Source organism: Callospermophilus lateralis, chromosome 3 (genome assembly GCF_048772815.1).
Source record: "Callospermophilus lateralis isolate mCalLat2 chromosome 3, mCalLat2.hap1, whole genome shotgun sequence".
NCBI classification, from domain to species: domain Eukaryota; kingdom Metazoa; phylum Chordata; class Mammalia; order Rodentia; family Sciuridae; genus Callospermophilus; species Callospermophilus lateralis.
In genome coordinates, this window is record NC_135307.1 from 7113995 (window position 1) to 7141297 (window position 27303).

General features: G+C 42.7%; 1 protein-coding gene across 2 annotated transcripts in view; it reads right to left on the bottom strand.

Moving 5' to 3' along the window:
• Window positions 1–1376: 1376 nt before the first annotated feature.
• Window positions 1377–27303, bottom strand: part of Yy1 (YY1 transcription factor) — a 34496-nt gene continuing 8569 nt past the window's right edge. The window contains exons 2-5 of one of the 2 annotated variants that reach the window (XM_076849657.2): window positions 17239–17401; window positions 8636–8696; window positions 6811–6969; window positions 1377–6049 (exon numbers count right to left, since the gene is read on the bottom strand). In XM_076849657.2, coding sequence (XP_076705772.1) covers window positions 5867–6049; window positions 6811–6969; window positions 8636–8696; window positions 17239–17401 — 566 coding nt within the window. In that variant the 3' untranslated portion in view covers window positions 1377–5866. Of the gene's footprint in view, window positions 6050–6810; window positions 6970–7428; window positions 7719–8635; window positions 8697–17238; window positions 17402–27303 lie in introns of those variants that run through there. The other variant, XM_076849658.1, reaches the window with a different exon arrangement.

Here is a 27303-nt window from a genome sequence, read left to right on the forward strand (position 1 = left end):
GTCCAGGAGAGGAAAGCCAGTGTCACAGCCCCCAGCCCCTTAATCCACAGCATTCACCCCCCTTTCTTTTGCAGCACGGTGTGGGGGGTGGATCCCCGGGTCTCCACAGGCCAGGCACGTGCTATTTATTTTGGGTACCAGGGATTGAAGCCATGGGCGCTCTGCCATTGAGCTACAATCCCAGTCCTTTTGTTTTTTGAGACAGGGTCTTGCTGAGTTAGCCAGGCTGGCCTCCAGCTTGCGATGCTCCTACTTCAGCCTCCCAGAATGGTGGGATTACAGGTGTGTGCTACACTCAACCACACTTAGTCTCTTCTACTAGGTGCAACACATGTGCCAGGACGACTGTCCCATTAGTACCGAAACAGCCAGACATGCAATGTGCCGTGTGTGTGTTTGTGTGTGTGTGTGTGTAATAAACGAGTGAACCTGGAAACTCCAGAAGGGAAGCTTTGGCCATGAAACCCTGAGAGGTGAGGGGTGGCATCCAGCAACTGCTCTGTAGGGGCTGGAAAGCAGGTCGTGCGAAGGCTGAATGGAAATGTGATTTTTTTTACAACACGGGGAGCAGGCTTTGATAGGGTGCCGAGTCCCATGCTATAGATGGCCATAGCTGATGTCAACAGGCTCCAGGAAGGAGTTGAGATGTCTGGCAGTGGGAGAGTCCTGAGGGCTGGCTTCCAAGGCCAGGATGCACAGGCAGGTGCCCAGTCTGGCCCTGGGCAGAAAGCCATCAGAAGCCAGAGCCTTGTGTATGATGTATTTTTTTTTTTTTTTGCGGGGTGAGGGGGGCTCACAGAGAGCAACCCCAAAGCCCTTGGGTCCCTCCCATCTAAGATCTGCAGATGCACACACTGACGTTCCCCAGGATCGCTCCCCACGGAGCCCTCCCCTGGGCCTCACTCAGCAGTTCTGGACTCAGAGGCTGGGTACTTGCCAACCTCAGCAGCTTAGGCAAGGCAGCCCATCTATCACAAGCAAGGGGAAGGTCACAGGGACGATGGGCAGTGGAATGCCGCCATCTGTCTTAGACGCCTGAGTTCCAGAAGGCAAATCCTAAGCAGCTTTCAGCCTATCCTATCGTTTTTACGAGTCCATCCTAGTTTGTAAGCTCTTCTTACTGGCTCTGGACTTCCCGGTGGATACTGGAGATCTTGGGCCCAGCTGCACCAGAGTTCCTTTGGCTACGCTTCTGGAAGTGGAACAGTGAACCAGTGGGAGCATCTGTTGCTGGTGTGACCGAGTCACGGGTGTTTCCATTCTCACCACAAGGATCTCAGGGAATCCTGGCAATTCTCAGGCCAGATGGAACTTATCTCCAAATTCAATGTGTAATGAAACTCAGAAAAGTGAAGAACAAATGAGAACCACAGGCATTGGAAAGCTTAACAGTATGCATTTATTATATTTTATAGAGCCATGTCACACATGCTTGGTGCTTCAAACTGAGTTAATGATTTTCTGGATGCAAAGCCATCTGATGCTTGATGCGGATGCCTTAAATACTATAATATTTCTGTGTCTATGACCTATGAGCTAAGGAAAAACCAAGGACAATTCCAGAAATGGCAAAGAACACAAGAAAAAGATGAACATGAGACACAATGCTAAGTCCTTGAGCCAGGGCCTACAGAAGTTAGCAGAAAGTGAATACAACAGAATTTTTCTTGCCATCTGCAGATAACAAAGCCTAATGCTGCGGACGTGTGGAGAAAGAGGTTGCTCCGTTTGGTTCTGGTGCCCTTTTTGCCTCCATGATATATGCAGACACCAAGCAGCCCCAGACAAGAAAGGCTGCAGGCAACACAGCACACAGCCAACTGTTCCTTTTCAACAATACTAAGGGCCTGAGTGTCTTGAGCCCTCATGCCTTTTAGTAGATTCTGGGAGGGTTGGTTTGCTTGTGGCCTAATGCCAATGTTCAGTTTCAGGTTTCCTTTGTTTTTATAAGGGGTTTGGGTGGCACCCATTCACACATCTGCCATCCACCCCTCCCATCAATCCAGTCTTGCTTTAAGTTTTTCCCAGGACTATGTGGACCACTCAGGCCCAGCGTAGATGCCAAGAAGTCTCTTAGACATGAATCTGCCCTCTAACCTGATGCCACTTGACTGAAGGGTCTGCAGTGAACCATCTTGAAGCAGCCAGGGCATCTGAATATAACCTGAGCAGTGAGAAGGGCCAAGGTCAGTAATTAGGGTGTCTTGAGACCTAGCCAGTCACCCAGTTGGATGCTGCTACGAGGCTATAGTGTGCTGGAGGCACGGAGGCCCTTCTGTCCTATGAAGTCAAAAGAGCAGGCTGTGAAACGCAGGGCCAGCACCATGAGCAAGCACATCTTGGACTTATGGCTTCCTCTCCCTCCTCTTGGGTTAAGAAAGTTTGGGTGGAATGCCCCTTCCAGTCCTGCTGGGATGAACTCTGAAGAGACACTGCAGCAGCACTAATGCCATGGGGGCGGGGGGGAATGGACCCACAACAAAGGGCTGAAAGTCAGACCAGTGACCCTGAAGGCCAGAGGCCCAAGTTAACCCAGAACCAGGGAGGGCTCCGGCCAGAGACTTCAGTTCTAACCACTGTTTTGACCTTTAGGGTCCCCGCCCTTGCTGTTGGTTAGGTGTTGAGAAAAGTGAAAGAGCCAGGCAAGGAAGTGATCAATTGGTGGGTGGAATTAGCAGGTTTCCAATTCACAGTGGGCCAAGCTCTCCTGTGCAGGATCTGAGGACTTGCCACCACCCAGGCACCTCCCTCACTCTGCATTTCTTGAGCTCTTGCTCAGGAACAGGGGCAGGCATGGTATAGGGTCCTTCTCCAATCTAGTGAAATAAAACTGACATTTAGGAGAACTTGCACATGAAAACAAATAGGAAAAAAAACCCTGATCTTCCTCAACTCCTCAGGCCTTCAGTCCAGGCGGAGCACACACGACACCACACGAAGCCAACAGCATGAGCTCGGCGTCACCTTGGAAAATAAATGTCACTCTGGGGTGACAGTTCTTTATACAAATATTATGCCCCCTGCAACCCCACTCCCAGAGAGGGAAATTATAAGAAATTCAAAAATAGAAAACAACATCTTGTTAAGTGTAAACTTATCCTCTGGAGTTTTTATATTACATGTGCTAGAAACATGCATTCATTTCTGCTCAGATGTAAGAAAATATGTCTATCAGTATTACTATAAATCAGAGTAATTCTCGAGACAATGGAATCACTGTTAGAACACCATTTCAAATTTTAGTAAATTACATCTTTAACAAAATTATAAATTCTAACAAGCAAAGCGGGCTTAGGTTAGAGCCAGTGAGAACGATTCCACACCGCTGCTCGCTTATCAGTCACCTACACTACTGCTGTTAATCCAGTGCTACGTCAACAAGGAACCTGCTTGTTATTGTCTTGAACTCCAAATTACACTCCTCATAGAAGTTAACTCTGCAGACTGAGAAAAAGACACGAGAACAGAGAAAGGGGCAGGGAGTGAAGGCGGTTTCACTTGGAGACAAAAAGGGACAAAAGAGACGATCAAGGGCATCCCCCAAGGGATGAAGGCACAGAGGAAGAGGGACCTCCTTGCACACAAGAGCCTGGCTCCCGCAGGCCACAGTGTGGCTCAGGGCTGCTGCTCAGGCTTTCCCAGGGTACAGGGCTATTCTGCTGTGGGGCCTCGGGCAAGCGTCCCAAGGATGGTGCCAGGACCGGGCTCAAGTGCAGCATAATGCTGGGTGAGGGCAATGTGGCTCCAGACTCTTCTGATGGCCACTGACTAGGGCAGCATCTCAGTACAGCCACATCAGGACTGCTGGACCTGATGGTGGGAAGAAAGGTGTGGCGCTTGCAGGAAGGATGGGCACCAGTAGAAGGCTCTGTCCAGCCTTGGAAAGAATTACTTGCTCACAGGGGGTGCTCAGCTGCGAAGGGGACTCTACCATGGGCTCCCGTCTCTCCTGACTGCCAGATACAGTAAAGCCTGGGGTCTTCTGATTAACACAGTTCCACCAAAATATTCAATGGAGAACAGATTCTGGACAAATAAAAACAAGTGTCTGAAGTTAAATTTTTCACTTATGGTTCAGAAGGCACTTCAAAATTCCACAGAGCCTTGGGGGTCACTGTCATTAGGTCACCAATCCCCCTGGTGAAGAAGCTGTAAGAAACTGGACTATACCTCTGACCAGAAGGTGTCCTGGCCGTTTTCTATGTAAGCATACTAGCTTGTCTGTCAGTGACCTTGCAGAATCAAGCACTCAGCAGAAAGACTCAGAATGACTGCAATTTGAATAAATGGGATTTTGCTGTATTGTGGCAGTTGCAAAATTAAAAAATTATAGTCATACATTTAAGAGGTCACAACATGAGGTCAAGTACTCATTGAGTACAATTTTCTAATAATCTAATCACCTTGCCAATCTGCACTCAGTGTCCACTTCGAAGCATGAAATTAAGCTACCGGCACTCTTGCCACAATTGCTGGCATTTTGTAAGGCCTCCACTAAGACGGAGGAGCAAAGGCTCTCAAACCAGATACCCAACAACTGTGTTTCCTATTGTCGAGCCGAGGGCCCACTGGAGCTGCCTCTGAAGCTGAGCAGTGGAAAGAAAAGCCTGATCTTCCCCATGTGCCCTATTGCCAACTGGTGCCTTTCCTCCAGAAGGCGCCAGGCCGCGCACACCTGTTTCACTCCCACCCTCACCACAGGAGTGCCAAAATCCGATCCTAGCCCCATGGGCCTGGTCTAAGGTGCTCTGAGGTAGTTCCTTAACTTGGGGTGCCTGTTGCCTACTCTTTCAGAACTCAGGATGTGTAGGGGAGTATTTAAAATAACCATGCATCGCTTTCATCACAAGTCACTGTAATGGAGTGCAAAATTAAAGGAAACTTGAGTTGCTTTATTTAGCTTCCAATTTCTGGGAGGCTCAAGAATTATAAGTATTCTGGACAACAGAAGAAAATAAGACTGTGCTTACAGATCTTTTTTCTGCCATATTCTTTCTTTAGGATTGCTATTTTATTGTTGCCCTTTCTGTTACACGGGATGTACACATCAGGTGTTAAAAGGTACAATACATTCTACAACTGAGCACCACTTTCTGTAACTGAACAGGCAAAGAAATTACACTGAACATCAGCATCTGGCAGTATTTTTTTTTTTTTTTGGAAAAAAAAGTGACTAAAATGGGTTTAAATTGATTAACACTATTAAATCACATCTAATATTTGATACTACATGATTCAATACAGCTATACGATACAATTATACAAAATGTGTTAACATCAAAGAATACAACCAAAATTAAGATAGCAAACAAACCTATATAACTTTTTTTTTGTACAGGAAAATACTTTTGAAGTATGCATGTAACTGCCCATTCTTTTAAAGAAAATCTACTGCAAGCAAAGTTATCAACCTCCAGAAAAATCACACATAGCATTACTAAGCATATCCCCAAAAAGTGTACAATATGCACACTTGGAAAATACAAAATTAAAAAAATTGTAAGCAACAGGTGAGCTTCATATTTATAAGAATGTGAAAAGAAGTCCCATTTTTAGCACTGTTGTATAAAGAATTGTCTTTTGATGCGAAGTTCATGAATTGTCCTCCTGCTGGGACCACACTTTACAAAAACACCGTGTTTTTGAAACGAGATTACAGAGCAAGATAGAGCATCTTAGCAATGTCATCTTATTAAAGTTTTTTTTTTAATTTTTACTACTTTATCAAAACATGTCCCTTAGGTGTGTAGGATTCATTTTTAAAATTCTTCCTAGAAATAATATACAAAGGAGAGGCATATTTATTCCCATTCACACTCCTGGAAGATGCTTCCTGCAGTCGAGAAGGGTCTTCTTTTTCTTCTTTTCACTGGTTGTTTTTGGCCTTAGCATGTGTTAAGATGTGAGATTTCAGGTTAGTTGACTGAGCAAACTTCTTATTACAACCATCGAAGGGGCACACATAGGGCCTGTCTCCGGTATGGATTCGCACATGTGTGCGCAAATTGAAGTCCAGTGAAAAGCGTTTCCCACAGCCTTCGAATGTGCACTGTCGAGGAAAGACCAGACATCAGCCTACTCGGCACGCATGACCAGACCCCGGGAGCCAGCGCTCACTGCTCGGGTGGACCTCAGCCCTCTGTTTCACCAAACACTCTCTTCCCTGCCTGGGAGATGCAGTCTGGAATCAGCAGTGGGAATTTCTAACTATGTACGTTGCCACCCTCTGGAGACTTGGGCTGCCCTCATGGACTGAGTGCGTACAACCGGACAGAAACACTGTCAAGCGGCAAGCTGTCCAGATCTTAGGCTAGGACCCTAATACATCTATAAATATTCTTAAGAGTAAAATATTAATGAGTAAGAAGTCTTCTGGTGTCAACCCTCAAAAAGAATCATGTCAGATTCACCTTGTTACTAGATGTTAACTTAGCCTCTAAAAACAAGATACAATATCACCTCTACTTAGTATCATACAATAAAATGTAAGACATTCTTGGCCAATTTGTATTTCAATATGCTATTACCTACCAAAAATTAATGATTTCCACCCCATCATGAACACACTAGAATTTAGCTCTTAAAAAAAAAGTGCTCCACAGACAGGAACACGCCTGGTATCCAGCCTCATCTAGATCCTGCAGGGAGGCCAGAAGGTGAGGTGAAGTGAAGTGAGCCTTGCACGCAACTCAGGAGGAATGATAGGAATACCCTCACTCTGTGCTGGCACCTCCTGTGCCAGCCACACCGGCTAGCTTGTGGCGCCCAAGACAGCAAGGCAGTAGAGAGGGGAGAGGGAGCTGGCTCTACCTGGAAGGGCTTCTCTCCAGTATGAACCAGTTGGTGTCGTTTTAGTTTTGAGCTCTCAACGAAAGCTTTGCCACATTCTGCACAGACGTGGACTCTGGGGCCGTGGGTGTGCAGATGTTTTCTCATAGCAGAATTATCCCTGAACATCTTTGTGCAGCCCTTGAAACAGAGAAAGAAGCTTAGTGGTTCACACTGCAAACTCTGAGAAGGATTCAACCACTTAGCAACCTTTACTGATCTATTAGAATGAAGCAACCTCCCCACTCCCCATTTTAACTTTACTTAGCATTACAATAGAACATTAAATTATTTAAGACAAAAAACAGACAACTGAGAAAGGCCTTAACTTTTAATGCAAACCCCTGTTTTACAGATGAGGAAACTGAGGCTTAGAGATGTCTTGAAGTAGACTTGCCCAAGGTCACACTACTAGTAGTAGCCAAGCTGGGAATAGAACCCAGCGCCCCGGCTTCCAGCTATGCCACAGCCGCCTCACCCCGCCACGCCCCCCGATGCAGTAACAGAAGCACTGAGAAATAAACGGAGTTAAAATGACGGTAGTCCACCACTACCTTTGGTGGGCCCCATATTCTGTGCTGCAACAATGGGCTGTCATTCTCCATCGCCTACTGTTCCCTCTTCTCTCTTTGCCTCTTTCCCCTTCTTGACAGAGAAAGAAGCAAGAGGGTCTCCAAGGAATGGCAACTACAGAAGAAATTTATTTTGTGAGACACCGGGAAAAGGAAGAGGCAGGCAAAGCGATACCAGTGCGGGGGAGGCAGATGGATGTGCGGCGCCCGAGAAGCATGTCCTCAACAATTTCTTCTGCAGTTGTTGCCCATGATGGAGTGAATGGGGAAATGGTGAGACAGCATGACAGAAGGACAGCACAGGGCACCACCAGACAGCTTCACAGGCAAAAGGGAGGGAAAGCCAGACTTTTCACCTTGACCTCTAGGTTCAGTTTCCATTTACAAAATGGAATTTTAAAAAATTTAATTAAAAAGAAGTATACAGAAGCTAGAGATGACAGGCACTTCAGTCATAACTGTTTTCAAATGCTTATTTTTTGCCCCAATGGATCTCATTTTATATTTCAAAATCACTACATTAATAAGAGAATTAAAAATGTGAAAATTTGGGAGTGTGCAGTTTTCATAAGGGCGATTCCATGAAACTAAATTTATCCTTCTCCAATTGATTTTTTAAAATTCTTTACTCCATTTATAATTTCTCCCCCTTTGTTTATCTGCACTTATATGGTATCATTTTTCTGTTAAGTTTTACTTCCAATCAAGTTTGAAAAATAGCCCCCAACTAACACCTCAAAGTACCTTCTGGGTTATCCTCTTTATGTGCAAGACTGGCTACATTTGAAAACAATTAAGTACCCTTCTAGAAACATGATTAACAGGGTAAATAAGAAAACTGAAAGAAATTATGAAGTCTTTGGCTTTGTTTTTTAGCAAATATTTCCATATTTCATTCATGAGCCTACTTTTCATAAAGGGCGGTGGGCGAGGTACAGCCCAATGCCTTAAGACTTGTTAATGACCCCAAAGGAATGGAGCCCTGGCACAGTATAGTTAACAGACAGCAATCAACGTAGCTCCCTACAGTGGCCCACTTAATAAAATACAATAAATCACAAATTTAGGTGGCTTTTACTAAACAACAAAACTCTTTGTCTCTTGAATTTAAAAACCAAAGATTATAGTTCCTCCCTTTATCTCAATTATGAAAGTGGAAATAAATGTGCAAATTTCTTACAAACTCTCTAAGACTTCAGTAGCGGTTCCGTGAACCTCCCCCTAGCATTACTTACTTTATGAGGGCAAGCTATTGTTCTTGGAGCATCATCTTCTTTAATTTTTCTTGGCTTCATTCTTATCCAAAAAAAAAAAAAGAGAGAGAGAGAGAAAGAGAGAGAGACAGATTTGTAGGAGTGGGTACACTCAACTGGCATAAATCATATAGTGCCTAAAATGGTCTCCTTATAGCTAACAAAACTAAGCTTATAACATGTTCCCACGAAGGAGGACAAGACTGCTTCAATGAGTGCTGAGGACTTTGATAAGGGGTGACACCCAGAAGGCTACACACTGCCACTGTGGCCTCGGAGCTGAGAAGCTGGCTAAGCATAGCACAGTGATCTGTGTGATTCAAATACCTGCTCTTTTCTCCTGCCCCTCTAGAAAAATACAAAGACCACAGCTCAATCTCCTAGTGGGAGCTGGGCAAGGCACTCAAAGCAGCTGCTGCGATGACAAAGGTACCTTATGAAAAAGGAATAACAGGCATAAAATGTCTCAAAAATGTGTGTCTCTATACAGCTGCTTAAAAACACTTAGACAAATGGGTCCACTTTATACTGATAACCAAGCTTTATGACACATCAATTTTTGAGGGGATGTGCTGGGGAGTGATACTGGCCAAAATATACTGCTAAGTTGTGTGCACGTGAATATATAACAAATCCCATCAATGTGTACAACTATAACCCATGAATTAAAAATTCGGGCTGGGCGTGGTGGTGCACGCCTATAATTGCAGCGGCTGGGGAGGCTGAGGCCCTAAGCAACTCAGCAAGACCCTGTCTCTAAAATATAAAAAAGTGCTGGGGAGGTAGCTCAGCTTTTAAGTGCCCCTGGGTTCAATCCCTGGTACAAAAAAATGGTGGGGAAAAAAATATATCATTTTTGCAAAGTGTATGAAATAGTCCTTTTAAACAAAATTCTTTTGACACACTGAAGTATCAAATAGCTTTCAAGGGAAACACAGAAAACCATCAGCACTGTTATCTGAGGGACTAGTGGGCCAGTCTAGTGAGAACCACAGTCTCTCACATGGTTTCCTTTCTACCATCAATTTTGGTGGTGAGAGTAAAAGGGCAGTTACAGTTTTTAAAAATGATGAGGTAATTTTATTTTAAACTATGGAGACTTGTGGCCCTGCTTTTCTTTGGGGGCTTGGAAGTTTCCATCTGTGACAAGATACCTAGTGAGGTGGGCAGCTTGGCAGAACCCCATGCAAATCCTGACAGCTTGCTCCAATTTTAACGTACCCACCTGCTACTTGCACTGAACTGACCTTTGGTCTGCCACCAGAACTTTCTCTCCAAATACTCCCTACATATCTGTGTATGACTGGGGTAAGAAATTAAGAATTCCTAGAAAAACTAAAAAAAGAGGGGCTGGGGTTGTAGCTCAGAGGTAGAGCACTTGCCTAGTATGTGTGAGGCTCTAGGTTCAATCCTCAGCACCACATAAAAATAAATAGATATTGTGTCCATCTACAACTAAGAAATATTAAAAAAAAAAAAAGATTTCAATCTCTGAAACAGATTTTCTTTTTGTTCTCATTTCTGCCATCACATACCTCTCCATAAGGGCTCATGCTTAATAAACAAACGACTAAGCCAATGGTTCCTTAAAACTAAAAGTTAATTTATCACCACCCTTTTGTTATAAAGGATTATTTCTGTTATCTTTCAGTTAACAAAGGTCCTAACAATATTGTTCTTGTTCACCCTGGATTTGGGAAAAGTGTCCTTATTATGTCATAAAATCTGAACTTACGTCTTTGACTAAAATTCCATATCCTAGAAGTCTAAGAGGAACAATGTGTCTGGTAGCTTTCACTTATGTCTGTGTAGTCTGTTCAAGACTGTACATGTATTTCTACTTTAAACTGAGAACATTTTCTGAGTGGTATTCTTCCCATCCAAAACCTGCAGACACTCTTTTATTTCTTGTAAATGGATTATCACATCAGCTAGTAGGCATTTCTTTGAGCTCTGAACTAGTCTTTGTTGTCTTAAATACCAGTATATCCTGGGTGTTTTGTCTGAATTTACATACCAGGGAGGGCAAGAGCTTTGGTATCAGGGCGCCACCTGGAGGCTAGATCAGTGTGAAAAACAACATTGATTCATGCAAGGTTTCTACTTTCCTTAAGTACTAGTAACTCTTTAGAAAAGTACACTAAGACTCAAGTTCCAATCTAATTAAGAATGCTTATTCTTTGATGACTCCACCAAAGTGCTCTGTGTGTAAACTGTGACTCAACTACAATTGTCCAAATTCCCAGAATGGTACATACCCAAGATGTTAGATTTTTCTGTAAGTAAATTATATCTAAATAAACCTGCCATACGGAAGGTCCTCTTCATATATTTTCTGAGATTCATCGCTATAAACTTAATTTTCAAGACATTATATTATAGAAAATTTCAAATCTGTACAAGAGAGAATAGTTTCATGTGCCCAACTCTTGGTTTTTTTGGTAAGTGTAAAAAGTCATTTAAAAAAATGTGTTCTAGTATTCAGAAGTCTATTTTTAGGATGAGAATTTAAAATTTGGACAAACATCCATGAACTCAAGAGGTCAATGGAAGATTAGCAGCCACTCTGAAGTTCCTTGACACATCGCCCTTCACTCTCTACAGAGTGGTCATTCGCCCCCCACCCAAAGTACACTTGGATTGAAAATGTTTTATAAGACTAAAATCATACACACTACCACTCAGAATTCTATTTGACCCTCCCAAAATATTCACAAGCGACTAGACTTCAGTGTTCATTCACTGACTGTGAGGCTTGAAGAACCCAGAAACAATGAGGACAACAGCACAGGCGTTTCAAACGAGACGGGATGGGATGTGTGACTTGGAGCTGACTCCTACTAGCTGCATGACCTTGAGCAAAAACTACACAACTTCTCCACCTCGGTTTCTTATTCTGTAAACAGGCACAATGCTCCCTACTTTATAGGGCTGCAAGATTAAAAGATGACACATGTTAAACACTTGGAAATGACAGTCATTATTACCAATGGCTAAGTGTTATACAGGACTATTTTAAAAATGAGTTCATCGCTACATCCCCAACCCTTTTTTGAGATAGGGTCTCCTTTAAATTAACAAGTCTTGCCTCCAACTCTGCAATCCTTCTGCCTCAGCCTCCCAAGTAGCTGGATTACAAATGTGCACCACCATGCTCAGATTAATAACAAGCCCATTCTTAAAAATATTATAGCACTTGTGCTAAACAATACAGAAGGTTCTGGTGTTCCAAACCACCTTTTCAACTAAAGGACGAAGGGGACTGAAGAAAGAATAGCACAAGCAGAAAAGCACCCCTCCGGAGAGATTCTTTTGTTCCAATAAAAATGGAGAACACTCTCCCTGTGACCCAACTGCTGGACATATAAACATCTCATTCTGACATCTGTGGAAGGAACATTGTGAAGAATGGGCTCCAAACTCAAGCTTGCAGGAACGTCCTGACACAATGTCAGCAGAGAATTGTGTAAAACAAAACTCTTGACTAACTCAAATCCATGAATATCCCAGAAGTAGAGATTCTCTAATGAAAATTAGCCTGCAAAACAAGCTTAGTTAATTACTAGACCAGAATCATCTATTCAGACCCAGGGTGGGAGGACATGTTCCTGGGTAACACAGCTACGCTCTGCAAGTGTGATTCACCTCCTTTCTTTGTGCAATGATTCATTTCTTCAGCAGACATTATATAGTCATATAACAGCGAGGACTTTTAAAGCCATTTCCATCTCTATTATCACACTTTACCTAGCCCTGTGAAAGTCTCAGGGTAGACAGTGATAAAAACATCATTACTTTGGGATTGCCTTTATGCTCATCTTTCTAAACTGGAGTTGTCCCCTGAGCCGGGTGCTCACCCCCCACACCCGGCTCAGGACTGGGGATTGAACCCAGGACTTTACCTACATTCTACCACACTGAAGCTATACACCCAGTCTTTTTAAAACTCTGATTCAGGGTCTCACTAAGTTGCCCAGGCTGGTCTCAAACTTGTGATCCTCCAGCCTTGTTTCCTGAGCAGCTGGGATTACAAATGTGCTCCACCCTGCCTGACAAGAACAGGGGTTTGTAAAGGCTAACTTTAGTTAATAAAATACAGAGACTGGATTTAATCAAGAAACAGAACTTACCAGGCCCAACTCACTGACTACTTTCCAAGTATGTTATTAAAGGAACATTTCAGGGCACAATAAAGTTCCCCATGGTCCCACCTCACCAAGGCCAGGACTTTCAAATGAAAGTCATCATTCCTTCCATCTGTCCTCTCACAGCATTAACTGATAGGTAATCTGGGTGGAGCATGGTGGGAGCCTGAAACATTCTTTGGTCAGTTTCAAGTCCAGTGCAGTATCCCACCACCCCAAGTCACAGAATAGAGGGGAAAGCATCCAATACTCTGCTATAAACTAACACTATAGCCCTTCAACATGGCTTGGAGTAATGAGCAGAGGGGATGAGGAAAGGCGGCCAGAAGAACCGATTATGTGATCAATGAAGACGTGGTCTGGCCCCCTGTTCATGACAAACTTGGGACCTCTGTATCTTTAACTTTCTGAGTGCCAATCACCAATTATGGGGCCTCCAGAAAACCTTATTAAACTCACACAGATTCTCAAAGTGCAAAAACTTGGCAAAATAGAGCACCCAGGCTCTATTTTCTTTATCACCACTGTCCAATCAGGCAGATGTGTTAAGATGACCTTCAGGAGACGCCACATATAACTGGGATAAACCGGCCACCCTCATGCATCCTGGCACCCAAACCCTACACATCTTTACTTCTTACATGCTCAGGACCAGCAGAGTGTCATCATACTCTAGACACAAACGAATCTTTCACTGACTGATTGTAAAAGAAGATCAACATCATTTACCTTCACTTTATGATTGTGCAAGTGCTGCCTATGGTGTGTCAGATCACACTTTGGGCTCAACAAGTCCAACACAGTAGCTACAAGCACAAAATTTCCTTCAGTCAGGCCCAAGAAGTTCTCTCTAAATAATGTCAAAATTATTCCTAGGTTTAGGCTGGTATTCCTTCACCCCTTTCCAGGGAATTTCTGATTGCTGTTTCCTTTCTTAGAAGATTCTTTCCCACACCAAAAGTGACTTTCAGATCACTGAGAAGATGCTTGGGTATGCATGCTAGACAAGAGCTCTACCACAGAGTTACCCCAACCCCCCAGGAAACTTTCTGGCAGAAAACTTCCTACTCCACTTTAAGGGACCATGTTTCCCAGCCTCTGTACTGCTGTCTTTGAAGATCTCTCACCCCATCTTCCTTCTCATGCACATACTCATTGGCTCCACTGCACCCTCAGTGACCTCCTCAGGACTATATGCAATATAAAGTGATTCCTTAGGTCACTAACACTGTCTTTGTATTTGACTAGTAGCTTCGCTGGATTGAGAATTCTGGTTAGCTGAGCATAGTGGCGCACATCTGTAATTCCAACTATTTTGAGAAGCTGAGGCAGGAAGCAGACCCACACTCCTCCACGGGGACTGGGACCAAGTAGCATACAGCAAGTCTGAGGCCCATCTGGGAACTAGAGTAAGATCCTATCTCAAACAGACAGGGCTGGGATTATGACTTATCGGTAGAGCGCTGGCCTAGCATGTGTGGGGCACTGGGTTCAGTCCTCACCATCACATTAAAAAACCAACCAACCAACCAACCAACAGATAAACAAAAAAAGGAAAAAAAACCCAAAGAGGTCTGTTTATAGGCTGGGAGTGCAGTCAGGGCACAGCACTTCTGCAGTACACATGAGGCCCTCAGTGTGATCACCAGCACCAAACCAAACACCCTTTTCATATTTACAGTCATTATCCCTCTCAAACACGGCTCTCCTGTTTTCTATTCATCCTTCAGTCTACTGGTCTTTTGTAGATGGTCTTTTTTCCCTGGAAGTTTTCAGGTTCTTTAAGTGTTTGAAAGTTCATGAGTGGATGACTACTTGGTACTACTTCCCAGTTCCCTTTCTACAGAGGATGTTTGAAGATAGCCCTGGGGCAGAAAGACCAGGCTGCCTTCGAACAGCAGCATGTGTCCTGGCTTTTCTGTTCGGAGGACTGTGGGAACAGGGCTGGCAAGCCATCCTCTCGGCTGCCCCAATCCTCCTGGGACAGGGTGCTCACCACTCCACATTTTGTTCCCTAGCTGTCGAAAGCCTTCAGCACACCACCAAAATCCTTTCCTGTTTCATGGAAAGGTTTATGTTCCTTCCTCACTGCACTTGACCAACTGGTCCTTCTACTCTCACAGCTTCTTTCACTGAGACTTTGCAACTAGGTCTTTTTTCCCCCAAAGCTATTTAACCACTTTCACATTTCTAGCCACCCCTCATAAAGGACCCCAGTCCTTACTTCCTTCCCAACTCCTCCCAAGGGCTGAGGTGTAGCTTGGTGGCAGAGCACCTGTTTAGAATGCAGGGAGCCCTGGGTTCTTCCCTAGTACTGCACTGCACACAGCCAAACAAGAACAACAGTAATTTTTTAAAAATGCTAAAACAACCCAGGATGTTTTATTAGCATCTAAAACCAAACAATGCCTGCATCTGAACTCCAAATCAGAAACTTTCCCCAATCTCCCCATCATTCAAGAAGTGAACATTTAACATCAATTTTTTTAAAAATATTAACTTTTTAGTTTTCGGTGGACACAACATCTTTATTTTATTTTAATGTGGTGCTGAGGATTGAACCCAGTGCCCCGCGCGAGCGCGCTACCGCTTGAGCCACATCCCCAGCCCCATTAACATCAATTTTGATTTTTTTCTTTTTTGTCCCTCCCATCTATCCCATATACAGACAGTCTGGCCCTAATTCTGTGACTTCTTTCACTGTTGACCACATTCTAGCTCAGGCCTTCATTTGCTCCTGCTCAAGCACCATCCCCCATGTCCTGGGTACACCAGCACCAATTCAGCCTAGACACAGCTACAAAGTGACGCTCTCATTAGCTCCATCACCCAGATCACTACTTTCAAAACCTTTAGCAGCTGCCCAATGTACACTAAAAAAAATCCACAGATCTTGGCCCAGTATTCATGGACCTTAATGACCTGATTTCAATTTTACATTTTGGTGGGTTTTTCCAGTCATTTCCCTCAAGTGTCCTAATTCCCAGGCAAGACTACACCCTTTTCTGTGTACCTTTCTACTGTGTCACATTGTTCTAGCATGCAGGCTCCACCACTAAAACTGTTCAAAGCTCAAATCAAATGCTGCCCCATCCACAAAACTTCACTGATTCCTCTGTTCAAGTATCCTCACAGATTCTGAGCACATAAAAGCTGACTTTTCAGATTCAATTTTTATCTGTAATTTTTCTGAGGGAAGAGCAGTTAATATCTGATTCATAATTATCTGAAATATGAATGGCAATAAAAGTTGGGATTCAATGTCATTAACAAAAGCATAGAGCCTTAACTGGGGTAAGCCATGATAAATGAGAAATAAACTAAATGTGCATATTTCCTATAGCTACAGTTTAACTGGAGAGAAAGGGACAAGAACCCCTTTATGAAAACAAAAAGATTTGACAAGCAGGAAAACAGGTTCAGGTGGTCTGAGTTGAGTTGCCCAACCAGTTCTCAGAAGGGTCAGAAGAGGAAGGGAGGTGGGGAGGGGAAACCGGGTTGCCCTGGTCTCCCCTTGCTGCTCTGCTCTCAAGAGACAAGTTCTCTGGTCACAGAGGGTACAGGACCAGAGATGTGTCTTCCTTCCTGATCCCAACCCTTGTGTATATTTCTGGGGTTGTTCCAGGCTCCATTCAAGCTCAGGGAAAGGGATCAGGCCTTCTGTGCCAGTTTATTAGTTTCATTCTATTTAATCCCCCTGCCCCTATTACTGGAACTGAACCCAGGGGCACTCTACCACTGAGCTACACCCCCAGCCCTTTTTATTTTTTATTTGCCAAGGCTGGCCTGGTACTTGGTATCCTCCTGCCTGAATGACTGGGTTTACAGGTGTGCATAAAATTTTACATTTTTGTGGGTTTTTCCATATCCTTATAAAACCTACCAAACAGTAAAACAAGGCCACATCTAGTGGTTTCAGATCCTGACTGTTCACCTTGAATAGTCACAGGGTTCTGGCCACAAATATCCGACATCTCTTTCAGCCATGCCAGCTCCAATTAGCAAAACAGGGAGAGCTTAACTGATGCCAAGTGCTGCAACAGGAACTGATGAAAGCCCTTCCCAGGGTCCACTGAACAGATCTAGTTAGTATAGACCCGGGTCTTCTGCAATGATTCTTCTGCAACACACCCAAACTTAAAATGCATACAAAGAGGTCAGGAGGCTGAGTCTGAACAGGCCCCTCAAAACAAACTACGTGCAATTATATCTACATCCCAGCAAGGCAGGTTACGGAATTAAAGAGCATTTGCCTCATCTTACTACTACTACTACTTACTACTACTGAATTACTATTAAAAATAAAACTGACTGCTTTTGTTTTCAGAAGTTTCCCTAGAGAAAGAATATAAATCACCACTGTGACTTGGGCATAGAAAACCACAGATGTCAAGAAAGCACTTTCTATAATGAAAAGGAAAGTAAAGTTCTCTAACTTACCTAGCAAATTCTGCCAGCTGTTTTGGATCTGAGAGGTCAATGCCAGGGATTCCTCCAGGAGGGAGTTTCTTTCCTGTCATATACTCTGAATAATCAGGAGGCGAGTTCTCTCCAATGATCTGTTCTTCAACCACTGTCTCATGGTCAATATCTTTTTTTTCATCTGAAACACATCATGAAATTGATTATCTTAGCTGAGTAAAGACATTTAAAAAAGTATTTAAAAGGTATAAAAATTGCTTTCACTAGCACCTTCACCTTCTTAGATTACAGCTACCACCTCAATTTCTTTACAGCTCATTCCTTGTCCTCAATTTTTTGAACTCCTGTTTCTCCTTGAAGATCACCAGCTCTGTTTAGCCTCTCTGAAGGACTTGCTCTCAGCATCTTTGTTGGTGCACTAGCCTGGGTGACCACACTTCTCAAACATCTGTTTTTATCCACTGCTGACTAACAACATGGTGATGCAAATAAAATCTCATTTCCAACCTCTCACCTGTTAGCAAGCCTCTGGTCTATCCTTCCGGCCTCCTCATCCTTCCGCCAAGGATCCAACCTCACAGGCTTTACCCATGCAATTTCTAGATTTTAACTGTAATTACAACCATGTGATTTTCCTCAGTCTCTCCCACTAAACTGTGAGTTGGAGAAGGACAGGGAAATTAATCCATTTTGACCCCAAGGGCCCCAGAACCTTACTTAAAGGCTGGCCCTCAATAAATTGTGTTCACAGAATGAACTTGTATCTACTTGTATCATTTCAAATCCACGAGGCTAAAAAAGCAATGCTGACCCCATAATTGATCTTACTTTTGCCTTTGTGGCAAACCCTTCTATTTGCTGTCTGGGCGCTGCACTGGCTGGATCCATTTTAACACGTTTTCTACTTCTCCCTTGCACATGCCCTCTATTTTCCACGCATTTTCCTCATGGGTTAATTTGCAAGTACCTGGGGGAGAATTCAATAAATCCAAGGCCCCCACACCTCTCTCATTTCCCTTCTCAAAATCCAGTCTCCTTTCAGAGCCTCACCCAAATCTCTAAGCTTACTGATTTCTATCACTCCAGCCTCACATTCCCACTCTTTTTTCCAAATCCGAGATTACTTCCTCATAATACTGGCAGATCATATACCATTCTGCTTTGATTTTTTTTTTTTTTGGATTGGTCCTGCCTCTTAAATTAGGGCAGAAGAGCCCAAAGTTCAAACACAGTTTTCTATTACCTTCTTCTCCCCTCTTCTACTTTCATGCTTAAAGCAGAAATTGCATGGTTTGTAAAGCATGTGAGGTTGGACCTTTCATGCTTAAAGCAGAAAGTAGGAGCTCCATAATCAATGCTGAAATTTTCGGCTTTTCTATTAAAATGTGTTCACAAAGATCAGGAATATAAGATCTTCCAAAAGTGTTAACTCTTACCTCACATTACCATACCACCAGTGTTAAAAAAACAATACCCCTCAAACAAGAAAAACACAACCCTTAAGATTGATGTCACTACCAAAACCGTATCAGCTCACTAGCGTTAGTGTACAGGCAATGAATAAAAGAAAACACAAATACAGAATGAGGTTCGTTTGAGTCAAGTGGTCACTATCAACTTCAATATCCAGCAACAAAAAGTACAGAATACAAAAAAATTTAAACTTTAAATCACAGAATAGCAGGTTACATTTTCTTGAATGTTTACGTATGACTATTTTAATCACTTGCACATCCCCCTGTGAAGTGGGTGAATAAAAGATCGGCAAACTTCATTTTACAGAGAACTGAGGAACGACGAGGGTGAGCAACATGTTCAGGATCAATTGCCTCACAGCAGGTGTGAACTCACGAGGTCTAAATTGAAGATCATGCTACTTCCTGTTAGGAATTAGAAAGAACACTAGGAATAACATCCTTCAAGGTTATCCTTGATGTACAGATAAAGAGTATTGATCAGTGGATGGATGAAGGGGCCTAAGGAAAGTATAGCCGGATGTACTCAAAGGACAGGAAGGGCTTGTCAGCTCTCTGGAATTTTTAATTTTTTTTTAGTTGTCAATGGATCTTTATTTATATGAGAGGCTGAGACTCAAACCCTGTGTCTCACACATGCCAGGCAAGTGCTCTACCACTAAGCCACAACAACCCCAGCCCCTCCAGAGTCTTTATAAGGGCACTAATCCCATTCCCTAGGGCCAAATAACCTCCCCAAGGCCCCACCCCCTAAAGGATTAGGATTTCAAATCATGGAACTGGGGAGGAGGGTCATTCAACCCCTACAAAGTGCATGTAGCTCAGTGGTAAAACGCTTTGGGTTCAATCCCCAGTATCTGGCCAGTATGGGGGGGGGACAGGGACACGGGAGGGGGACGACGACACAGGAAGTGGGGTGTGGATGCACACCTGTAATCCTAGATACTGAGAGGAGGCTGAAGAAGGAAGACTAAGAATCTGAGGCCAACCTGGGCAAATTAGCTGTGTCAAAATAAACAGGGATTAGCATGTAGCTCAGTGGGAAAGGTAGCTTGCCTAGCATGCACAAGGCCCTGGGCTCAATCCCTGGCAGTGATGGTGGTAGGTGTCAGGGAACAGGAAATATGGTTAGTGATCATCAGTTACAAAGCACAAACTCTGTAACCAGATTCAACCATTTCATCTTCTTTCTCAAGCCTGCCTGGCCTTACTTTTATATACCCTTTCACCCTCATGTCTCTAACTTATGCTCATCCAAACTTTCAAGTGATACAGAAACACAGTCATGGGCAGGGAATCTACTTTATTCATATTTTACATTTCTGCTATAAGACCCAACGTGTGATGGCATACACCTGTAACCCCAGTGGCTAAAGAGACTGAGGCAGGAGAATTGCATGTTGGAGGCCAATTACAGCAAGTGAGATCCTGTGTCAAAATTTTAAAAAGGGATAGGGATGTAGCTCAGTGGTAGAGCACTCCTGGGTTCAATCCCTACCTAGTACCACCACTACAAAAAAAAAAAAAAAAAAAAACAACAACTGGACATAGTGGCACACGTCTGTAATCTCAACCACACAGGAGGATCATGAGTTCAAAGCCAGCATCAGAAGCATAAAAAGGGCAGGGATATGGCTCAGTGGTAAAGCACCCTTGGTTTCAATCTTCAATACCAAAAAGAAAAGAGAACAAAACAAAAAACCCACAACAGACTGGGTGGCTTCTATGACATTTGCTTCCCACAGCATGGAGGCTGGATTAAGACCAGGGTACCAACATGGCTTCACTCTTCACACTGCATCCTCACCAAGCAGAGAGAAGGTCTGCAAGCTCTCTGGAGGTTTTTGTTTTTTAATAAGGGCACTAAATCCATTCCCTAGGGTTCTGCTCCCAGACCAAATCACCTCCCCAAGGCCTTACTTCCTAACCCATCACATAAAGGATTAAGATTTCAAATTATGAAATTTGGGGGAGGGGGCACTGCAGAGAGCATGACTCAAGTTTGCTAAAATAGAAACAAAGTGCTTGATTAATACTACCATCAGTTCAACACATTAACTGAAGGCTGCTTCCTTGATGCACAGTATTATCAAAATAGTATTATTCTAGGCCCTGGGAGCAGAGGTCAGAAACAAGACAAAGTCTCTGCCCTTATGCAGTTTATGTTCTGGCAAGCGAAGTCAAACAAAGAAACACTTCTTGAGAGGCTCAGTTCGTACCATAACCGCAGAAGCTGGGGTTGTAGCTCACTGTAGAGGACTTGTCCAGCATGTGTGAGGCATGGAGTTTGATCCTCAGCACCACATTAAATAAACAAACAAACAAACAAATAGTATTAAAAAAAAAAAGTATCAAAACCCTAGAGAACAATCACCAAGATAAATAAGATTTAGGGCAAAAGCCTGGTGTACACTTGTAATTCCAGCAACTCGGAAGACTGAGGCAGGAGGATCACTAACAGTGAGTCCCTGTTTCGAAAAGTAAAAAGGGTTGAGGGTGTAGCTCAGTGGTAAAGTACCCTGGGTTTAATTCCCAGCATGTTCACATGCACGTACACACATACACCAGACACAAATGCTGGCTCAGTGGCAGAGCAGTTTAGTTGCCTGGAATAAGAAAAATCAGGGTTCAATCCCCTGAACTGCAATACAGCAAGATAAAAATTAGAACACAAAAAATTTAATGAAATATGCCTAAAGTACAGAGGCTGACAAGTACAGTAAATGGGCCAACTCCTACCAGCCAGTCGCCTCCCCTCCATTTCCTATAGTTCCCTATTCTCTTAAAAGTGGGCCAGGGGCTGGGGATGTGGCTCAAGCGGTAGCATGCGTGCGGCCCGGGTTCGATCCTCAGCATCACATACAAACAAAGATGTGTGTCTGCTGAAAACTAAAAAAAAAAGAAAGAAAAGAAAAGAAAAAAAAAAGTGGGTCAGGTGCAGTGGTGCACACCTCTAATCCCAGCGATTTAGAGGGGGAGGCTAAGGCAGGAGGTTTGTACATTTGAGGCCAGCCCCAGAGATTTAGCTTTGAGAACTTCAGCAATTTAGCTCAGAAATAAAGCATCCCTGGGTTTGATCCTTGGTACAAGAAAGGGGGGAAGGCAGCAAAAGAAAGGAAGTGTGGTAAGAGGCACATGAATGTAACACTTATCATTCTAACCACTTTTAAGTACACAATTTGGGGGCATTACCCACATTCACAATGCTGCATTCTCATACCTTCTATATACACACATCCTAAAATCTTTTCTTCATCAAACAAAACTGAACCTATTAAGCAGTAACTCCCCTTTCCCTCCAGCCTGCCCCCAACCTCTAGTCTACTTTTTGTCTGTATAGATTTGCTTATTCTAGACACCTTAAATAGGAAGATAACGTATGATTCTACTTACCTAGTTTATTTACTTACTTACTTACTTAGGGGAACCTGAGAATCAAACCCAGGGCACACACTAGGGCACACACCCTGCTCTTTGGATTTGAGACAGGATCTTACTAAATTGCCCAGGCTAGCCTCAATTTTTTTATAATCCTGCCTCAGTGTGTATACTTGCTGGGATTATAGGTGTGTACCATGCCCTAAGTCCATGTTTTCAAGGTCTATCCTGTTGTAGCAAGTATCAAAATTGCATTCTTTTCCATGGCCAAATAATATTACTGCGTGTACTTACCATATTTTGTTTACCCATTCATCTGTTGAGGTACATCTGGGCTGTTTCTACCAGCTAGGCATTGTGAAAAATGCTGTTATATGAGCCTGGATGTGCAAATTCGCCATCCACCTCTCTCTTTTTTTTTCCCCCCTTTTTGGTCACTGCCAGGGATAGAACCTAAGGTCTCATGCATGCAGGCAAGTAAGCACTCTACCACTGGGCTATATCCCCAGCCCTGCCATCTATTTTTATTAGAACAACCCTGCTCATTTGTTTATAGATTGACTTTGGCTGCTTTCTTGACACAGGGCCCACAGATCTGATTAGCTGCAATCAAGAACATATAACCCACAAAATCTAAAATATTACGATCTGGCCCTTCAGGAAAAAGTTTGCTGATACTTAATTTTACTTTAGATTAGGTAAATGGGATTAAGCTATAGTGGTAATTTTTCTGTTTGAAATCAGGCACAATTTCTGACAGTGAAATTACTGAACAATGGGATCTTACACATGTTCAGCATGCCTTAAAACAGGTTAAAGACTTACTTTGGAGGACTAAACATAGCTAGGTAATAAATCAGATGGGCAGAACAATAGTTTCTTGCTTGATTCTCGAGAATGGTTGTATCATTTGCTGAGATGGAGAACAGTGGGGAAGAGTTGAACTTAAGTTCCTCTCTGGTTCCGGGTACCTGTGCAACTTCCCATGAACAGCCCTACAGGAGGCACTGGATCTGCAATTTGGGATGGGGGTAAATCCAGGTTGGAGAGAATAATACGGGAACCACTGGCATATCAGAATGCATTTAAAGCCCCCAAAATACAGAACATCCAATGAAAGAGAATTTAGAGCCAGGGCTCAGAACAACAACCTGGGCAATTCCAATACTGAAAGAATAAGGAAGACTTTGCAAATACTGAAGGATATCCTCAGAGAGGGGGAGACAACTGAAACTATCACTCAGTGATATGCCAATTGGAGGTTTTCCAGGCACACCAAGAAGGACCACATTGTTTGCTTTTTTTTGGTACCGGGGGTTGAATCCAAGGGTACTTAACCCCTGAGCCACATCCCCAGCCCTTTTTATTTTGAGACAGGGTCCCGCCTAGTTGCTTAGGGCCTCACTAAATTGACAAAGCTTTGACCTTGTGATCCTCCTGAATCACTGGGATTACACTATACCTGGTTTCATGGTTTACTTTGCTTTTGATCATCACCACACAATTAAACTTTTTTTTTTTTTTTTTAGGTATAGATGGACACAATACCTTTATTTTATTTTATTTTTATGTGGTTGTGGGGGATTGAACCCAGTGCCTCACACATGCTAGGCAAGTGCTCTACCACTGAGCCACAACCCCATCCCAACACAACTAAACTTCTAAATAACACTGATGAGACAGTATTCTTGTCTACTAAATTTTTTTGTTGATATGTTTGAAATTAATGCTTTAATTACTGTGTTTAGTCATTCCAACATATATTTAAGTTTCATACTACTGTCACATTTGACTTATTCCTTAACAGTGAATTCTACACAGGAGTTAATTTGGAAAACTCCCTGAAGACCGGTACACAGAAGAGGCCATTAACTACTCAGCAACAAAATGTAAGAAAATTAATATTTATACAGGAAAATAATTACATTGCAAAGAAGATGGATAGAAGTGACAAGATGCGCTAAGCACGGTAGTAGGCACCTGTAATCCCAGCAGCTCCAGGGAGGCTAAGACAAGAGTCCAAGTTCAAAGCCAGCCCTAGTAACTTAGTGAGACTCTATCTCAAAAAATAAAAAAGGCCAGGAATGTGGGTCAGTAGTTAGGCACCCCTGGTTCCAACTGCTGGTACAAAACCAAACAGACAAGATGCTACCTTCTACTGTAGGGCGTAGGGGGGTACAATGAACAATTTCCAATAACTGTATGTACATTAAACGAGTACAACAAATAATAATGTCAATGTTTGCTGTCATATGGCCACTCTAAACAATTTTTGCAAGAGAAAATCTTCAAGAAGTTTTCACTAAATATCTATGATGCGCTCATATTAGAGAAACTAATATTTTTATTAATTATAGAACACAAATACATAAGTTTCTCTATCTTCAAAAACTATTAAAATATATCCTAATGCTATATATATAAAACTAAAAGGAATTAATGAAAAAAACTGGTCATTAAAATTGGGCTAGGGTAAAGCAGTTACTTACTTAGCATACTCAAGGGCCTGGGCTGGATCCCCAGCAGCAAAAATAAATAAATAAAATTTACTCATATAACATGGATTAAAAAAAACTCAATAAAGATTCACTCTCAGTCCTTGCTATTATCACATTCTTTTCATTTCATAATTACTACTGAAAGATTTGTACAAAGTGTTGGCTGATTCACTCTAAATGTCAAACTATCAATTCTACCAACTCATAATGGGGTAATAATGAATTCTCAGGAGGCAAAATATTTCAACCTGCTGTAGACAGGGCCAACTTTTATCAGAAGTTTCATTACAATGGGTTTGTAGAACCAATGCAACTTAAGTTTGAGTGTTCTTACCAAAACACAACTGTGCAATACAAATTAAGCACAAATCTCAGAATTCCTATTCAAAAAACACTGAGAATGTAAGTCACCAATTCAAAGGGGTGCAGTAGAAGATGTGAAGAAATTACACTCTTGATGGAGTTAGTATAACCATTATGGAAATCAATATGGAGGTTCCTCAAAGACTAGGCATGGGCCAGGCCCAGTAGCCTACACCTGTAATCCCAGTGGCTTCAGAGGCTAATGCAGGAGCATCATGAGTTCAAAACCAGCCTCAGCAATAGTGAGGTGCTAAGCAAATCAGTAAAACCCTGTCTCTGAATGTGGCTCAGTAGTTGAGTTCAATCCCTGGTCTGTCTGTGTCCCATCCCTGCCCACCTGCCACTGCAAAAAAAAAGACTAGACATGGAACTACAAATGAACCAGCTATGCCACCCCTCCATATTTACCCTAAAGAATTAAAGTCATCAAACTATAGTGAGATATGCATATCCATGTTTATAGCAGCACAACTCATAATAGTCAAACTATGGGATCAACCTCAGTGTCCATCAACAAATAATTTTAAAAAGGTGGTAATGTACACACAATGGAGTTTAATTCAACTATAATATTAACCAAATCACACTGTGTGCATACACAAACATGTAACAACAAATCCCACCCTTATTTACAACAACTATAACGCACCAGTTAAAAAGTGTGGACAACAAACAAACAAACAGCAGCACTCCAAAAGAGGTGCAGTGGTGGTGTCCTCCTGTTGGGAATGCCAAGTCAAAAACACCCGTTAGATGATCCAAGGGCTAACATTCTAAGTAGGACCAAATGATCTAGAACAACCAGAACAAAGCTAAATCAATACCCTAAGACAGGAGGAGTAGAAAAATAAGACCTAGCCAACACCATCTATAGATGGAACAGGACAATTCATTCATATAGAAAACACTGGTTCTGCATGTGAAAAAGGTAAAAAAAAAAAAAAAAAAAAAAAGTATACAAGGGCGGGGGTTGTGGCTCAGTGGCAGAACACTTGGCACTGGATTCAATTATAAGTACAGCATATAAATAAAGTCCACTGACAACTAAGAAAATATTGAAGAAAAAAAAAAAGGTTACAACTATCCCTAGCCCAACTGTCTCCCAGTTGTTCTATCTCCTTTTATGTTACACCAAAGCAATGATCACTACCAATCTAGCTCAAAGCTAAGCATGTCAGTAAGATATAATTAAAGAACTACAGATAGGCCAGGAGCACTTTAGAGGTGCAGAAGTCATTAAAAAAATGGAGTCTCTGGAATGGAGGTGTGATGTAGCTCTGTAGCACAGCACTGACCTAGAATGCACACAGCCCTGGGTTCAATCTTCAATGTCAGACACACAAAAAGGAGTCTTCTCTGCCCTCTGCACACCAACCAGATTTTCTCAGTGCCAGGCACAAGGCACCTAATAAACACAACTTTCTCTTCTTGCTCTCCTCACATCATCCAGGCCCCCTCCAACACCCACCCCAGAGTCTTCTGCCAGACGCCTTTGGTGCCTGCCTTTCCATTTTCAACCTCTACTCTCAACCTTGCTCTGTCTTCTCAACTTTTAAAGAATATCACCCACGTGATTGGCACGTTACATGGCAACCCCTGTCTCTGGGAAGCTGAGTCAAGTGCAAACAAACCTTTGTTCTACTCCCTGCTCCTAGGTGAAGGAGAACAGCAGGTTTACTGCTGTTGAGTAATGACCAGGGGACGAGTAGACTGAAGTGCTCAGGGCATGTTAGCATACAGACTGGTTTTCTGTTGTCTCTACAAAAAATTACCTCGAATTTGTGGCTTAAAACAACACAAATTTATCCTCTTAAGAGCTCTGGAGATTAGAAAGAGCTCCAGTGGCTGTGTGGGCTCTTCCAGGAGCCCCTGAAGGAGAACCAGCCCTGGGCTCACCACCCCTCCTCACCTGCAGTCAGTCTCTCTTGTGAAGTTAAGGGAACACTGTGCAATTAAACTTAGGCTCTCTTAAAAATCCAGGCTGCTCTCCCCATCTCAAGGGCCTCAGTTTAATCACACCTTGCAAATAAGGTGACATCCACAGGTCCCAGGAATTAGAAACCGGATATCTTTGGAGCTATTATCCAGCCTGCTACAATGTTAATCACATAAATCCAAGGCTTTACATGGAAAACTGGGATTTCCACAATTTGAAAAAAATCAAATTATCCTCCATTAATCATAATGATTTTAAAAACAAAAGTACAGCAAGTATGAAAATATAGAAAATTATAAATTCTTCAATTAGCTTTAAAAAAAGAAAAACCTGAAACGTAACCTGTCATCTTTGACAGCATTGTGAAATTTGACACTATGTTAATTGAAAAAGAAAAACACCCCCCCACCCCCTACCCTGCTTTTTTTACACA